The following is a 12,172-nucleotide window of genomic DNA, read 5'->3' as shown; positions in this document are numbered from 1 at the left end:
AAATCATGATGGTATGTAAATTATACTTACAAAATATTTTCATTTATGTCTTTATATGTGCAACTATACAATTCTTATAGCAAAAGTATTTTAATGTATTCATATTTTTATTGATATTAATTTTATTATGTATATGATCTGATAAGTGCAGATTTAAAAGATTAGAATAATTTGTGTTGCTTGAGGCTTAAACGTGGTAAAATGAAAATGTCAAATTCACATTACAGATGATATCATGGTAGCTCATTTTAGTACACTGTGTCTTTTGGCGTCACATCTTTCCTTTTTTCTATTTGTTTTAATTCAGATTATAATTATCTGATTTTCAGTTCATCAGATTAATAATCATTCTTTTTTTTTCTTTTTTTTTTTTCCATCTGATGTATTTATTATTTTCCTGTAACATTTCTCTCATATAACATTACATGGATCGATTTGTAAATGGAAAGAGTGCTACTGTCATAAATTAAAAAAAAACATAACTAATTCAAAATGTGTTACTTGTATAAACTTCTGCTAGAGATAGTTGTGTCTTAGTAAGTTATTATGTGACATTGCTTCTACATTTTCTGCTGAATGATAAGCCAAATAAGGTATCACCAATAATAGTGATTATAGTCTAATTAAAAAACTGAAATGAAAATTATTAAGACTTCACAAAAAAAAAGTCTTGCCAACTAACGTCTTCAATGACAGGCGACGAACCACAGCATATGATAAGCTTAATGTAAATCTACGTCCAATCAAGTAGTTAATGAATATAACTAAGATGACAAAAGATGAAGTACCACATGAAAACAAATTGAAGTACTCACAGTTACTTTTAAGTTTAATAACATTAAGTAGATTATAATTCAAGGGAAGATCTAGAGTGTTACTTTGATAAAGTTTTAATCAGCTTATCAATGATGTAAAATTGACTGTTGACTAGTAAGTATGTCGGTTACACTGTAACAAGGACATTAGTATATGATTTTGGTTGATGGTTCTTCTCTCAAAGGATTTAAACTTGTACTTTTTCAGATCCAAAACTCACTGACCTATAAAAAATTAACAGTGCAAATCTATATAACCACATGACCCCCTAGAATAAATGTTTTCAAGATGTACAGACTAATTGAACGAATAAAGACAAATAGAACGAAATAACAAATCCAAATTTCATAACTCAAAACTAACAACCGTCAGATAATAGTTTTTATATATTTAAATAGTTATTTAAATATTTTTATCATGAACGTAAACATTTTACTTAAACCAATTCTTCTATCCCAAAAGAGGAGTTGCCCCGACAAGGTTGACAGTGTGAGAGATAAGGGAGACAATTCTGTTAAAAAAATGTACGAAAGTAACTTTTTTCATATTCTTTTTTCCAGGACATCTACATAGACTAATATGTCATATATACGTCATAAGACTTCGGCTAGTTACAACAAGTTTTTGCCTCAGGCATAGATTACCTAAGCTGTATTTGGCAAAACATTTAGGAATTTTGGTCCTCAATTCTCTTCAACTTCCTACTTTATTTTGGTTTTTTAAACGTTTTTGGATTCGAGCGTCACTGATGAGTCTTTTGCTGACGAAACGCGCGTCTGACGTATATACAAAATTTAGTCCTGGTATCTATGATGAGTTTATTTTATACGGGGTTACTCCTTTAAATTCATAACGATAGAATCTTCCCTTTGGTGATATTGTTTAAGATATGAAAAGAAAAAGGTAGTTGAAGGCAGGAGGCGGGAAAGACGGATGGATAGACAGACAAATATATATATGAACATATAATAAAAAATCTTTAAGAAAAAAAGGGTTATAAATAGACGAATAAATTAACTGAAATTTATTATAAAACTCAAATACTGTTACATAACTTTATTGGATGTATACTTGCATAACTGTTATCATATAATTTAAAAATATGAATTAATTATAAACACGTAAGTACTACTGAACTTGTTTTCATGTATTGTAAAATATTTATTTTTTCTCGTTAGCAGTTTTGTGAATTTTTATTGGAAAGTCACCGATAATATTATAATATATGACATCTCAGATGCCAACGAGATACACGTGGCATTCCAATATATATTCGTATCATGTTAATTTATTTAAATCGAAAAAAAGAAGCTTTAATGAACCAAAATGTCTTTCCTTATCTTTTATATAGTTTTTTATATTTTATCTGAGGGATTTAGGATGGTTGATTTATAAACTTTTGTCCAATTTATCTCTATGATCAGAATAAAGTATTCTTATTTATGACTTATCAATTAATCTACTAATTTTACAGATTTCGAATATCAAAACAATTCAACAAATGTTCCTTTTCAAACACAAATTCCGTAGTGGTAAAATAGTTGGTATCTAAGTCTAATATTCTTACGCAACTGTTAAAAGGTTTGATAAAAACCTTTCATTTCATGAAAAAGTATCAAAAACGTTCATACGGAAGGCAGAATATATAGCAATGCTGGGTTTAAATGCGTATATTGGCCTTAATCTCGAAAGTTTGAGATACACATCCGCATTGTGTATTGTTCATGTTCATACTACATGTAAGTATAAATACATATACACGACTAATTAATACAAATATTTATAGCTTAAAAGAGCGAGAGAGTAAAACACACTTCGACCAAAACATAATTCGAGTAAAAGACAACAATTATAACAATGTAGTTGTACCTGGAACAATAAAGATTAGATTATATTGAAGAACACGCATCCCACAAATCCCCAGAAACCCAAATATTTCAAAGATAAAGAATGAAAATGAAAATTACCTACACCACAGGAAGATGAACATCTACCAAAGCCTGTGGACAACCAATCAAATCGTCTGCTTCGCCTCCTACATATCCCGTCTCCTTCACATACACCACACTTGTCTTTAACCTTGGTGGAATTGAGAACACGGTCACATCCAACGGTCTGAAAATATTACAATCATTCAAATTAAAACAATATCATATTTTCTAATCGGGTGATTAAAATGTATGTTTCTGTATATATTAATTTCATATCATCATTTTGTTTTTAAATTTGACCCTTTATGACGTTTTTAATTAAAATATCAACTTATTTGTATCAACTTTGAAAAACAATACATATACTAGTAGTCAATTCCAATTAGTTAATGTTAAAGTTAAAAATGTTCTTTTTATCGGAACTACGCTCAAAACTTGGCAACAGTTTTCAAATTATTTTAAGCTATCTTTGTTAATATTTACAAATACTCCATAATACTGAAAGAACTCGATTTATCAGGTCTAAATCCACGAATCTATGCTTCTGTGATTTTTCGTTATAAAGATTAACAGACTATTGATATTGGCCTTGATGTAAAAAGATTTCCCGAAAATATTTACCCTTGTATTTGTTTGTATCATGTAATGTATAAAGTCAAAAATATGAAATGTATTTAAGGTTGCTTAGCAAAATATTATACTTAGATGCGTTTCGTAATTATTTTGAAATCATAAATATGTTAACATAGTAAAGCACTTCACTGTTAAAACATACATTTTAAAAGATTAAATTTAAACATCTGACCAGTGATGACCGTATGATGACCTTTAGTTGTTTACATTATCGACCTTTGGTGCCTTGTTGAATTATTATCTATTGGAAATCAAACCACATCCCTGCTTTTTTTTTTTAGAATGAAATTCAAAACAGTGTGGCTATGGCCATTGGTTGACACATTAAATTCATCCATTGACTAGGACAATTTAGGTGAACGTTTGTTTGTAACCACCACTGCTCACTGTGCACTTTAAAATACTCTTAAGTTATGGGGTCACCAAAGGTTCTCAACACCTAAATAAAGTAATTCGAAAAATTAATCAGAAATAACACGATGTTTTGATTTATATCAATTATATTAATCAAAACATAAAGATTATTCCTGCTTAATTTTTCGAATTATTTTATAATGAAAGGCGTTTAGAAACCTTTGGTGACCCCACTGCTTAAATGGCTATCGTAGGTACGTCGTGAACAGTGGTCGTTACAGACAAACGTTCACGTAAATTGTCCCAGTCAATGGATGAATTTAATCTGTCAATCAATAGCCACAGCCACACTGTTTTGAATTTCATTCTATATCAAATACAATCTATAAAACTATTTCTGTTTTTAAAAAACCTGTTTAGATTTTACAAACTATCAGATTTATGCTATATTGTATCAGAAGTGTTAAATATATAATCAAAGAAATTTGGTAAACAAACAGGTTTTTTTCTTACGATGATACCGTTTATACATAGTACATTGATTACATTCGCAACACATTTGTTTACATGAATAGTGTTCTTTATAGTAGTTTGGCTCTGGTTTTGTGATGAGCTCCATATTATTAAACTGCCAAGTGGCCAAGTAGTATCTAAATAATTATTTACACTACATATAATTACCATAACTATAGCGATTTTACTACTGAAACGTTTATGAATTAATGAATTCTTGTCATCCATACTACTAAAAGTTTGTTTACTTGCTTTCGTATAATTTTATTACAGAAAAATGTGCAGAATCATTTCCCTCATTCTCAATTAACCTTGAACTTTTCAACGTTATAAATGATGCAATATTAGCAGTCGGTTGACGTACAGCAAAACAGTGAGCACCTGCATCATATATATGACTAATGTTATCGCATTCAGATCTACATTTTATTAGCATTGTATAAATACTTGGACATATATATGCCGTGTCATCATGACCACAAGGCATAGAATAAAAAAACATCCATTGAAATAAATTTAACCATTTAAGTTGAAATATGCAATGAATAAAAAAAAAAGGATGCAAGTATTTAACCTCGCCATATTCTGCATATATATATATACCTATCAAATATCAAGAGCTTGTAATTCATTGGTTTTATTTTCGTTTGAAATAAATCAAATCAGTCCTTTTATTTTCCCGTGTTAATTATTTCAAATTTTGCAAAGTCGACTTTAAGATTTAACTTGCTTGCTTGGGTGAGTCCTGGAGGTTATTTTTTATGAAATCTATCTCAATCAAGGATATTTTTTTATATATTTTTTTGTGTGTCTGTTTATCTTTAATCTGAATATAATTTATTTATGTTAATTTACATACTTTTATGACTATTTGATATCATTTATCTCAAACTTGTGTATGTCTAATACCTTACTGAAATTATTACCGTCTATCCTGAATTTTAATTTTCATCAGTTTGTTTCATTAGACTGGCATTAACAATAAAGGGTGAAAAGTTGAAGCTAATTTGTAACTTAATTGAACAATTTGTTCGTGAGATGCAACCAAAAACCAGATATCACATTTTGCTGTAATACACATAATAATGTTGAGTCTGTGGTTTCTAGCCGTGATTTGAATTTGTAGAAATTAAGATATCTAGGTCTAAAACATTAACATAATTTATGTTTATCTTGAACAATGAAAAAGACAATATGAAATAGTTTTATAAACTGATACATGATGCTCAAATTGAAAATTCTGATCGTACATACTTGTATTTATCAAATTAGATATTCGTTGTAGTTATGACAAAGGTACAAAAAATTCCCCAGTCCAGAAATGAAATGTGGAACATTTTTTGGACATGGAAACGCAATAATAAAGAAAATTTCTGAATTTTACACATCCTACATAAATACTCGTTTGGCAAACGCGAGAAACGTAGGAAGTTAAAAAAAAAATGAATTTATGGGATTCTAAAGGTTCAGAGAAACTGATGTCATATCAATACTAAATTATGGTTCATTGGTTATTGTTTGCTTAAGGTTAAGTTACAGTTAATTGGTTACTATAGTATAAACTTTTGTTTGGAGGCCAGCTGAAGCACGCCTCCGGATGCGGGATTTCATCGCTCATTGGTTGCCTTCGGCTTTTATTAGCTCTTTGGTCGGTTTGTTGTCTCTTTGACATATTCCTCATTTCCATTCTATTTTTTTTGCCACAGTTGGAATGAATTACAGAAAATGTGTACTGTCAATAAGGGCTCTTCGAATTTATACCTTGTGACAAGTCAACTATGAACCATCAAAAGAGTTTCAAGAGTTCAATAACCTACAGAGGGCACCGGATTCTCTGACACAATGTAGTCAATGCAGGCTTTTGTTTACTGTCGGATGTGTAAAATCAGGCTGTCTTTATTGCATTTACCCCAGAAAAGATAACTTAATTAATTATGTTTTCTTCCACCCCCGTGTTTATATCTCAAACTTGCTGATAAACATGCAGTATTATTCATAACTCTTCGACATTACAAGATATCTCGGTACAAAAAACACAACTTATAACGTTCATATGATATGTTTTCTCTGGCGAATAACGTTAAATTAATTACATAAAATGAAGTAGTGATAAATGTTTATTAATGAGATCATCTTAACACAGAGTACTTTGTAAGTACAAATTAGCAGCATAATATTATAGTAGTAACTACATTATAATATTACCCAGCATGCTCCGTTGATACACATATCGAGCCCGGTCGGGCGACATCGAGTACCGTCAAGGACTTTTGGAGAAAACAGGTGGACGATATCGGTGCCATTAGCCTTGCAATACAAGGAACATGGTCGAAGAGGGTCATGGTGAGGAATCCATGTCAGCTTTCTACCGTACAGAGCCTCGTCGTTATGGGAACTGCACTGTAAACTTCTTAAACTTATAGCACCTCTTTCACATGGCTGCAATAAACAAATTATTTTGTAGTGGTATTGTTACTTTTGTTATTATTATAGTTACTTTATTATTAAATTTTGTTTAAATATCTTCTGAGAGGGACAAAGAAGCTGTCGCTTACATTTTTTTCCAACTTTAAGTTAAATAGAAAAAAGCATTATCGCTTGAATGCCATGAATGACAACCTGACCGAATCATGACGATAAACGAAAACACAAAAACAAACAACAGTATACAAGACACAACTTACATATACAACTAAAGATAACTGGACAACGCGAATCGCAACATAACAAGAAGGGGTGATATAATGTGCTTCAGGAGAGCAAAGTAGATCCTGCTACACTTATTGCACCCGTTGTGTTGCTGACAACGATATACGTTGAATATCGTATTACCTTATTTGATACGTATACAGACATTGCAACTGGTTAGTAAGTCAGGTTTTGTGGTGCGAGAAACTTCCAATTTCAAATGCATTTACATTGTATTCATACATAATCGCTTACGTATCACAGATCACAGTGATAAGTTTACATGAATTCTTCAAGTATGATGATAAAAAGGATTCGCTTATTTATACGGGCGTTAAATTCCTGTTGTTAATCTGAAGACATATAGAAAGCTTATAGTACTTCAGTGAACTCAATATTTGTAAAAACATGTATAATCTCAAAATTCTTCATGAGTGATATTGTATCTATAGCAGAAAGTTCAAAATAAGAATGTAAGAAATGTATGGTTGATATTAAGCTTATTTAATAATGGAATGTGCACTCAAAATTCGAAAATTTATTATCATTGATGTTGAAAACGAAATCTGAATTGCAGATCATTAAATCAAGATTGTGTTTTTAAACAATTTATAGCAACAAAAATTATAAGAAACATCTTTGTTAATCGTAAGCAGCCAATATTTGCTTGTTTGATGTTGTGAAAATAATGCCAAAAGACCGAATGGTATACTTAAATAAATCCGATATTTCAAAAGAAATCATATGAAAAGATAATATTAAGTCTTTATACTCAAAGAAACTGATCTTTTGGCTGGCCAAGTTCCTTTGGAATTATAATTATGAAGATTTATATAGATATATGTTGTGCCTCTGTTTCTATTACATTGCTCCTACTAATAAATTACAACAGACAGTTATAAATACAAACCGTTTGATGTCCAAACGAACATTTACACAAGATAAACGACAACTTGCGTGTTTAGCGGAACATCGACTATTTTTCACGCAGACACTTTATTATGGTGTACAACATAACAATTAACATAATTTATCATACGAACAACATTAATTATATTAAAATAGAGATGGCGACCAACGCCATTACAATGTTATTCATACATTATTTTAAAGCTGAATTATCATATTGCACGAAACGTTAAATAGTTAGAAATGATACTTTTAAAAGTATGAATGAAAGCCAGTTTTACTGCGAATTTGACCCTCGTTAATATATCATGTTAAGAGACACGACCTTTCCCTCCTCAATTTATTCTTACACTAGTAGTTATTGTCGATTATAAGTCAACGAAACATAGTGGAATTAAAATATTTAAGACGCTGAAAATTTATATACTAATAAATTGATGATTTTATATAAAAAGTAATTAAAATTTTACGCGATTTTGTATAATTTTATATAGAATGAAATCCAAATCGAAATGAATCGAATTGTTCTTTTCGGAGAATGTATCTTTTGTTGTTAGTGACTTTGAACTAGCTATCAGATAAATGCGAGTACTCTTAGATCTGTTCATTGTGTCAGTGTGTTGTCGGGATGTAAAAGTACCCGGCCACGTTCACTTGTATTTTTGTCCATCTCATGAGTTAAGCCTTTTTCAGCTAATTTTTATAGTTCGTTCTTATGTTGTACTGTTATACCACTATTCCAGGTTTGGGGAGGGTTGGGATCCCGCTAACATAATTAACCCCGTCACATTATTTATGTATTTGCATGTCCCAAGTCAGGAGCCTGTAATTCAGTGGTTGCCGTTTGTTTATGCGTTACATATTTGTTTTTCGTCCATTTTTTTTTTTACATAAATAAGGCCGTTAGTTTTCTCGTTTGAATTGTTTTACATTGTCTTATCGGGGCCTTTTATAGCTGAATTTATGATTTGAACGAATGTTCTGAGATGTGATATGTTGGCAGAACCTCCAGATTTGCACAAGAATCTATAATACTTTGAAGTATAGTAATGATTCAAGATATACCGAATGAGAAATGGTGAAATAGGATTGTCCAAAAGGAACACAATGGAAAAATATTAAAATAATATTTTTTTAAATACAGCACGACAACGGATTCGAATATTTGAAATTAAGTCATCTGTCAACATTGAAATCAGCGAATTTACCGAGTTAGAAAAGGAGAAGCTATGATGAGATCACTTTTGGTCTCTTGAATTTGAATTTGAAACTGAATACTAAGTAAATGAGTATTATAAATCTACCAAAAGATTTAGATGATTATAAAACTCCAGTGTGACAAATACCAGTATTGTAATATATCTTACATAATTTCATTGATATATCCTTTTTACCTTGAACACGGAGATGTGTGTCTTGTATCCTTGTACCAGTACATGTGGTAGCTCGTGTTAATCAAAGAAATCAGTCGAGGGACAAAAAGTTTACATCATTTACCATTTTTCAAAATTGTCAAACGATTTTATATATTAGCTACTAACTGCTCTTTATGATGATTTTTGTGAATTTTCAAAGAGTTTGGGATATTATCTGACAATTTAATGGACAGAGAGAAAGTGTTAACGGCAAAATTGATAAGCAAGCCGTTCAGATGAAGATCTATAACTTTTAAAACGTATAAAACATTAATTTATCATACAATGTGATAACCGCAGCTAAAACTTAACATTCTGTTTCGAGTAAAAATTTTAGCAATCATTTCTAAAAAGAACACAGAAATCGCAAGGTTTAAAATATTAATCACAAAAAAGCATTTTTTCCGTTATCCAATAGAAAACTCCTTTGAAGCAATCAATTACTAATCAAATTTAAATAAATCATTGTAATGTAATAGCTGTACAAAAAATTCCTATCGAAATTGGTAGATGGCAAAACATTCAAAGAGAAAATCGTATTTGTACTTTGTGCAATTCCGGTGACATTGGCGACGAGTTCCATTATATTTTAAAATGCTCGACAATAAACGATAGTAGACAACAGCTACTAAAGCATCATTTTATAAACAGACCAAATATTTTAAAATTTCAAAGTCTAATGAATAGTAGCAACCCGTCTGAACTAAACAATCTGTGCAAGTTTATAAGAATTATTATTAAATGCCTAGAATCTCCTGGGTAATCACTTTATGTCTCTATTTTACATTTGTATTTAAAATTTATACTATGTTAATTTATTTGTATATGTCTCTGTACCATTGTACTTTGGTTTATGAGAATAAAGATATATATATGTTACCCTTCTGAATTGCAAGTTGTTTTAACGCTTAGTTACTTTGTTAAACTGGATTCAATATATCCAGCTATCATAATGCATTACTTATGGTTATTTTAAAAAAATTTTTTTTTTATAGTGAACCAAATATTTAGTTTTTATCAAATTAAGTGGAAAATAACAAGATTAAAGTATTACAAATAACTTATATTTGACTGCCCCATTAAGTGATTTTTTGTATGTAGTTACAAATGATGGACCTCCCAGGAGAGGACTAAACATATGAACAAAATATTGTTATGTCAACATCATTCTCTTTATTGTCTTCACAAGATTTCATATACGAAGACAAATGATGCAATTTTATACTTTTTTTCAGTTTCTTTGTCCTTATAACTGCCCAATTAGTTTAGATCATTGGTACTTAATTTTCTTAGTTATTTTACCTCAAATTGATTTGACACGACATGATTTAGATGACACAATGATTTATATATATATAATTTAAGTCATTCTAGTAAGCACTTAGAAGTTATATGACTTTTACTAAAGTAGTTCCTCCTATCGTAGTAGTCGTATTTTTTTCTTCGTTTTTAGCTTTCTGTAGAAAATGGTAGCCAGCAGGGTGATAGGGTAACATAAGTCCAATGAATAAGACAACATCATAGCCAAATGTTAAATCGACGAATGGATAAACATCAACGATGCCTAACATAGAAACTTAGAAAACTACAGGCTCGACAAACTGCAAAAGGGTAAACAGATGATCTGATTTGGGACATATGCAACAAAATGGAATTAATTTATCTATAGGGTGTTTAACTTCCTTGAATGCACATGATGGTGTCGCACGGTCGGTCATTTATAAATGAAAAAATGTTTAAAGAAACACACCGACATATCCATTATATAATTTGTTTCGAGCTCTTATAGTCAACGTATATTTGTTCAATCTAACAGAAGTTCCAATGGAAACTTTGTTATAAACATTGTAATAATATCTTTTCCTGTTGGAATGATATATTCTATACAATTGTTTCCGTTAGGACCATATACTGCAATATTTATTTTTGTGAAAATAATATTCCAGAATATTTTTTTTTTTTGGAACTTTTATTATAAAGGAACTTCCATTTCGTGACAATATGTGTGTCCAAGGACCTCTAATTGTGAGATTGTTAAGATACCGACACAAAACTTATTCATGTTCCCAAGTTAAATTTGGCAAATCGATAAAACTCGTGATCCAAACAACACGATGGTCTATGCGCTAACCAATCCTTTGTAAAATTCATTAAGTTTTATTAGATTGATTGATCAAAATACATGTCTTAAACTTGTTCACTTTGTAAAACACATTACTACTCTGTAAAAATGTTGTTTAAATAAAAATATCGATGGTAAATTGTGTTTCCTCAAAAAGTTCCTATGCTAAAGTAATTGGTGAGACGTTGCAGAAGTGTAAACTTAATGCAATATGAAATTGTATATACCTAACTCTAAGCGTTACTTGTGTACGTACATGTATTACTACATTTAACAAAATATTCTTAACAGGAGAAGCCCTTTTTTCTTGTCTTTATTTGTTTTATACAAATCAATTTGCCTTCCTGGTAATAACTTGTCGTCAAATTACTATAATTGACCATGCCGTCACTCGGGAAACGCCTACCTTGTTGTTGCAGGTTTTGTACTTTATAGTCTTTCCAGAACAGGTTTTTCTTGTTGAACTGAATTCGTTTCTATAGAGACACTGTCGTAGACGATACGTTACTCCGCCACCACAAGATCTTGAACAAACACTCCACTCGCTCCAATCTGACCAGTATCCAGCTGTTGTTGTGACCACCAACTAAAATATGAAAATACTTTATTAAAATTCATGTAAAAAATATTTCTTTATTAAACCTTTAAAATAGCTTAAAGTTTCAGCAGTTTCTATCAATCTTTTGACGTGCACGATTCGCATCTATCATATTTCGATAAAAGAAACCCATACTGCATGTAGTGCAGTCGAATTGCCTGTCTTAATTAACCTTCATCACTTCATTAAGGTA

The 12,172-nt window shown here is 30.4% G+C and overlaps 1 protein-coding gene across 8 annotated transcripts in view; it reads right to left on the bottom strand.

Annotated features, from left to right (window-relative positions):
- Window positions 1–12,172, bottom strand: part of LOC134714495 (ADAMTS-like protein 1) — a 68,714-nt gene that overhangs the window by 22,120 nt on the left and 34,422 nt on the right. For 7 of the 8 annotated variants that reach the window (XM_063575789.1, XM_063575790.1, XM_063575785.1 and 4 more), the window contains exons 3-5: window positions 11,788–11,967; window positions 6,453–6,686; window positions 2,784–2,931 (exon numbers count right to left, since the gene is read on the bottom strand). In XM_063575789.1, coding sequence (XP_063431859.1) covers window positions 2,784–2,931; window positions 6,453–6,686; window positions 11,788–11,967 — 562 coding nt within the window. Of the gene's footprint in view, window positions 1–2,783; window positions 2,932–6,452; window positions 6,687–11,787; window positions 11,968–12,172 lie in introns of those variants that run through there. The other variant, XM_063575791.1, reaches the window with a different exon arrangement.

Source organism: Mytilus trossulus, chromosome 4 (genome assembly GCF_036588685.1).
Source record: "Mytilus trossulus isolate FHL-02 chromosome 4, PNRI_Mtr1.1.1.hap1, whole genome shotgun sequence".
Taxonomy (NCBI): domain Eukaryota; kingdom Metazoa; phylum Mollusca; class Bivalvia; order Mytilida; family Mytilidae; genus Mytilus; species Mytilus trossulus.
Note: the sequence above shows the minus strand (reverse complement) of the source record. Positions and strands in the feature narration are given on the sequence as shown.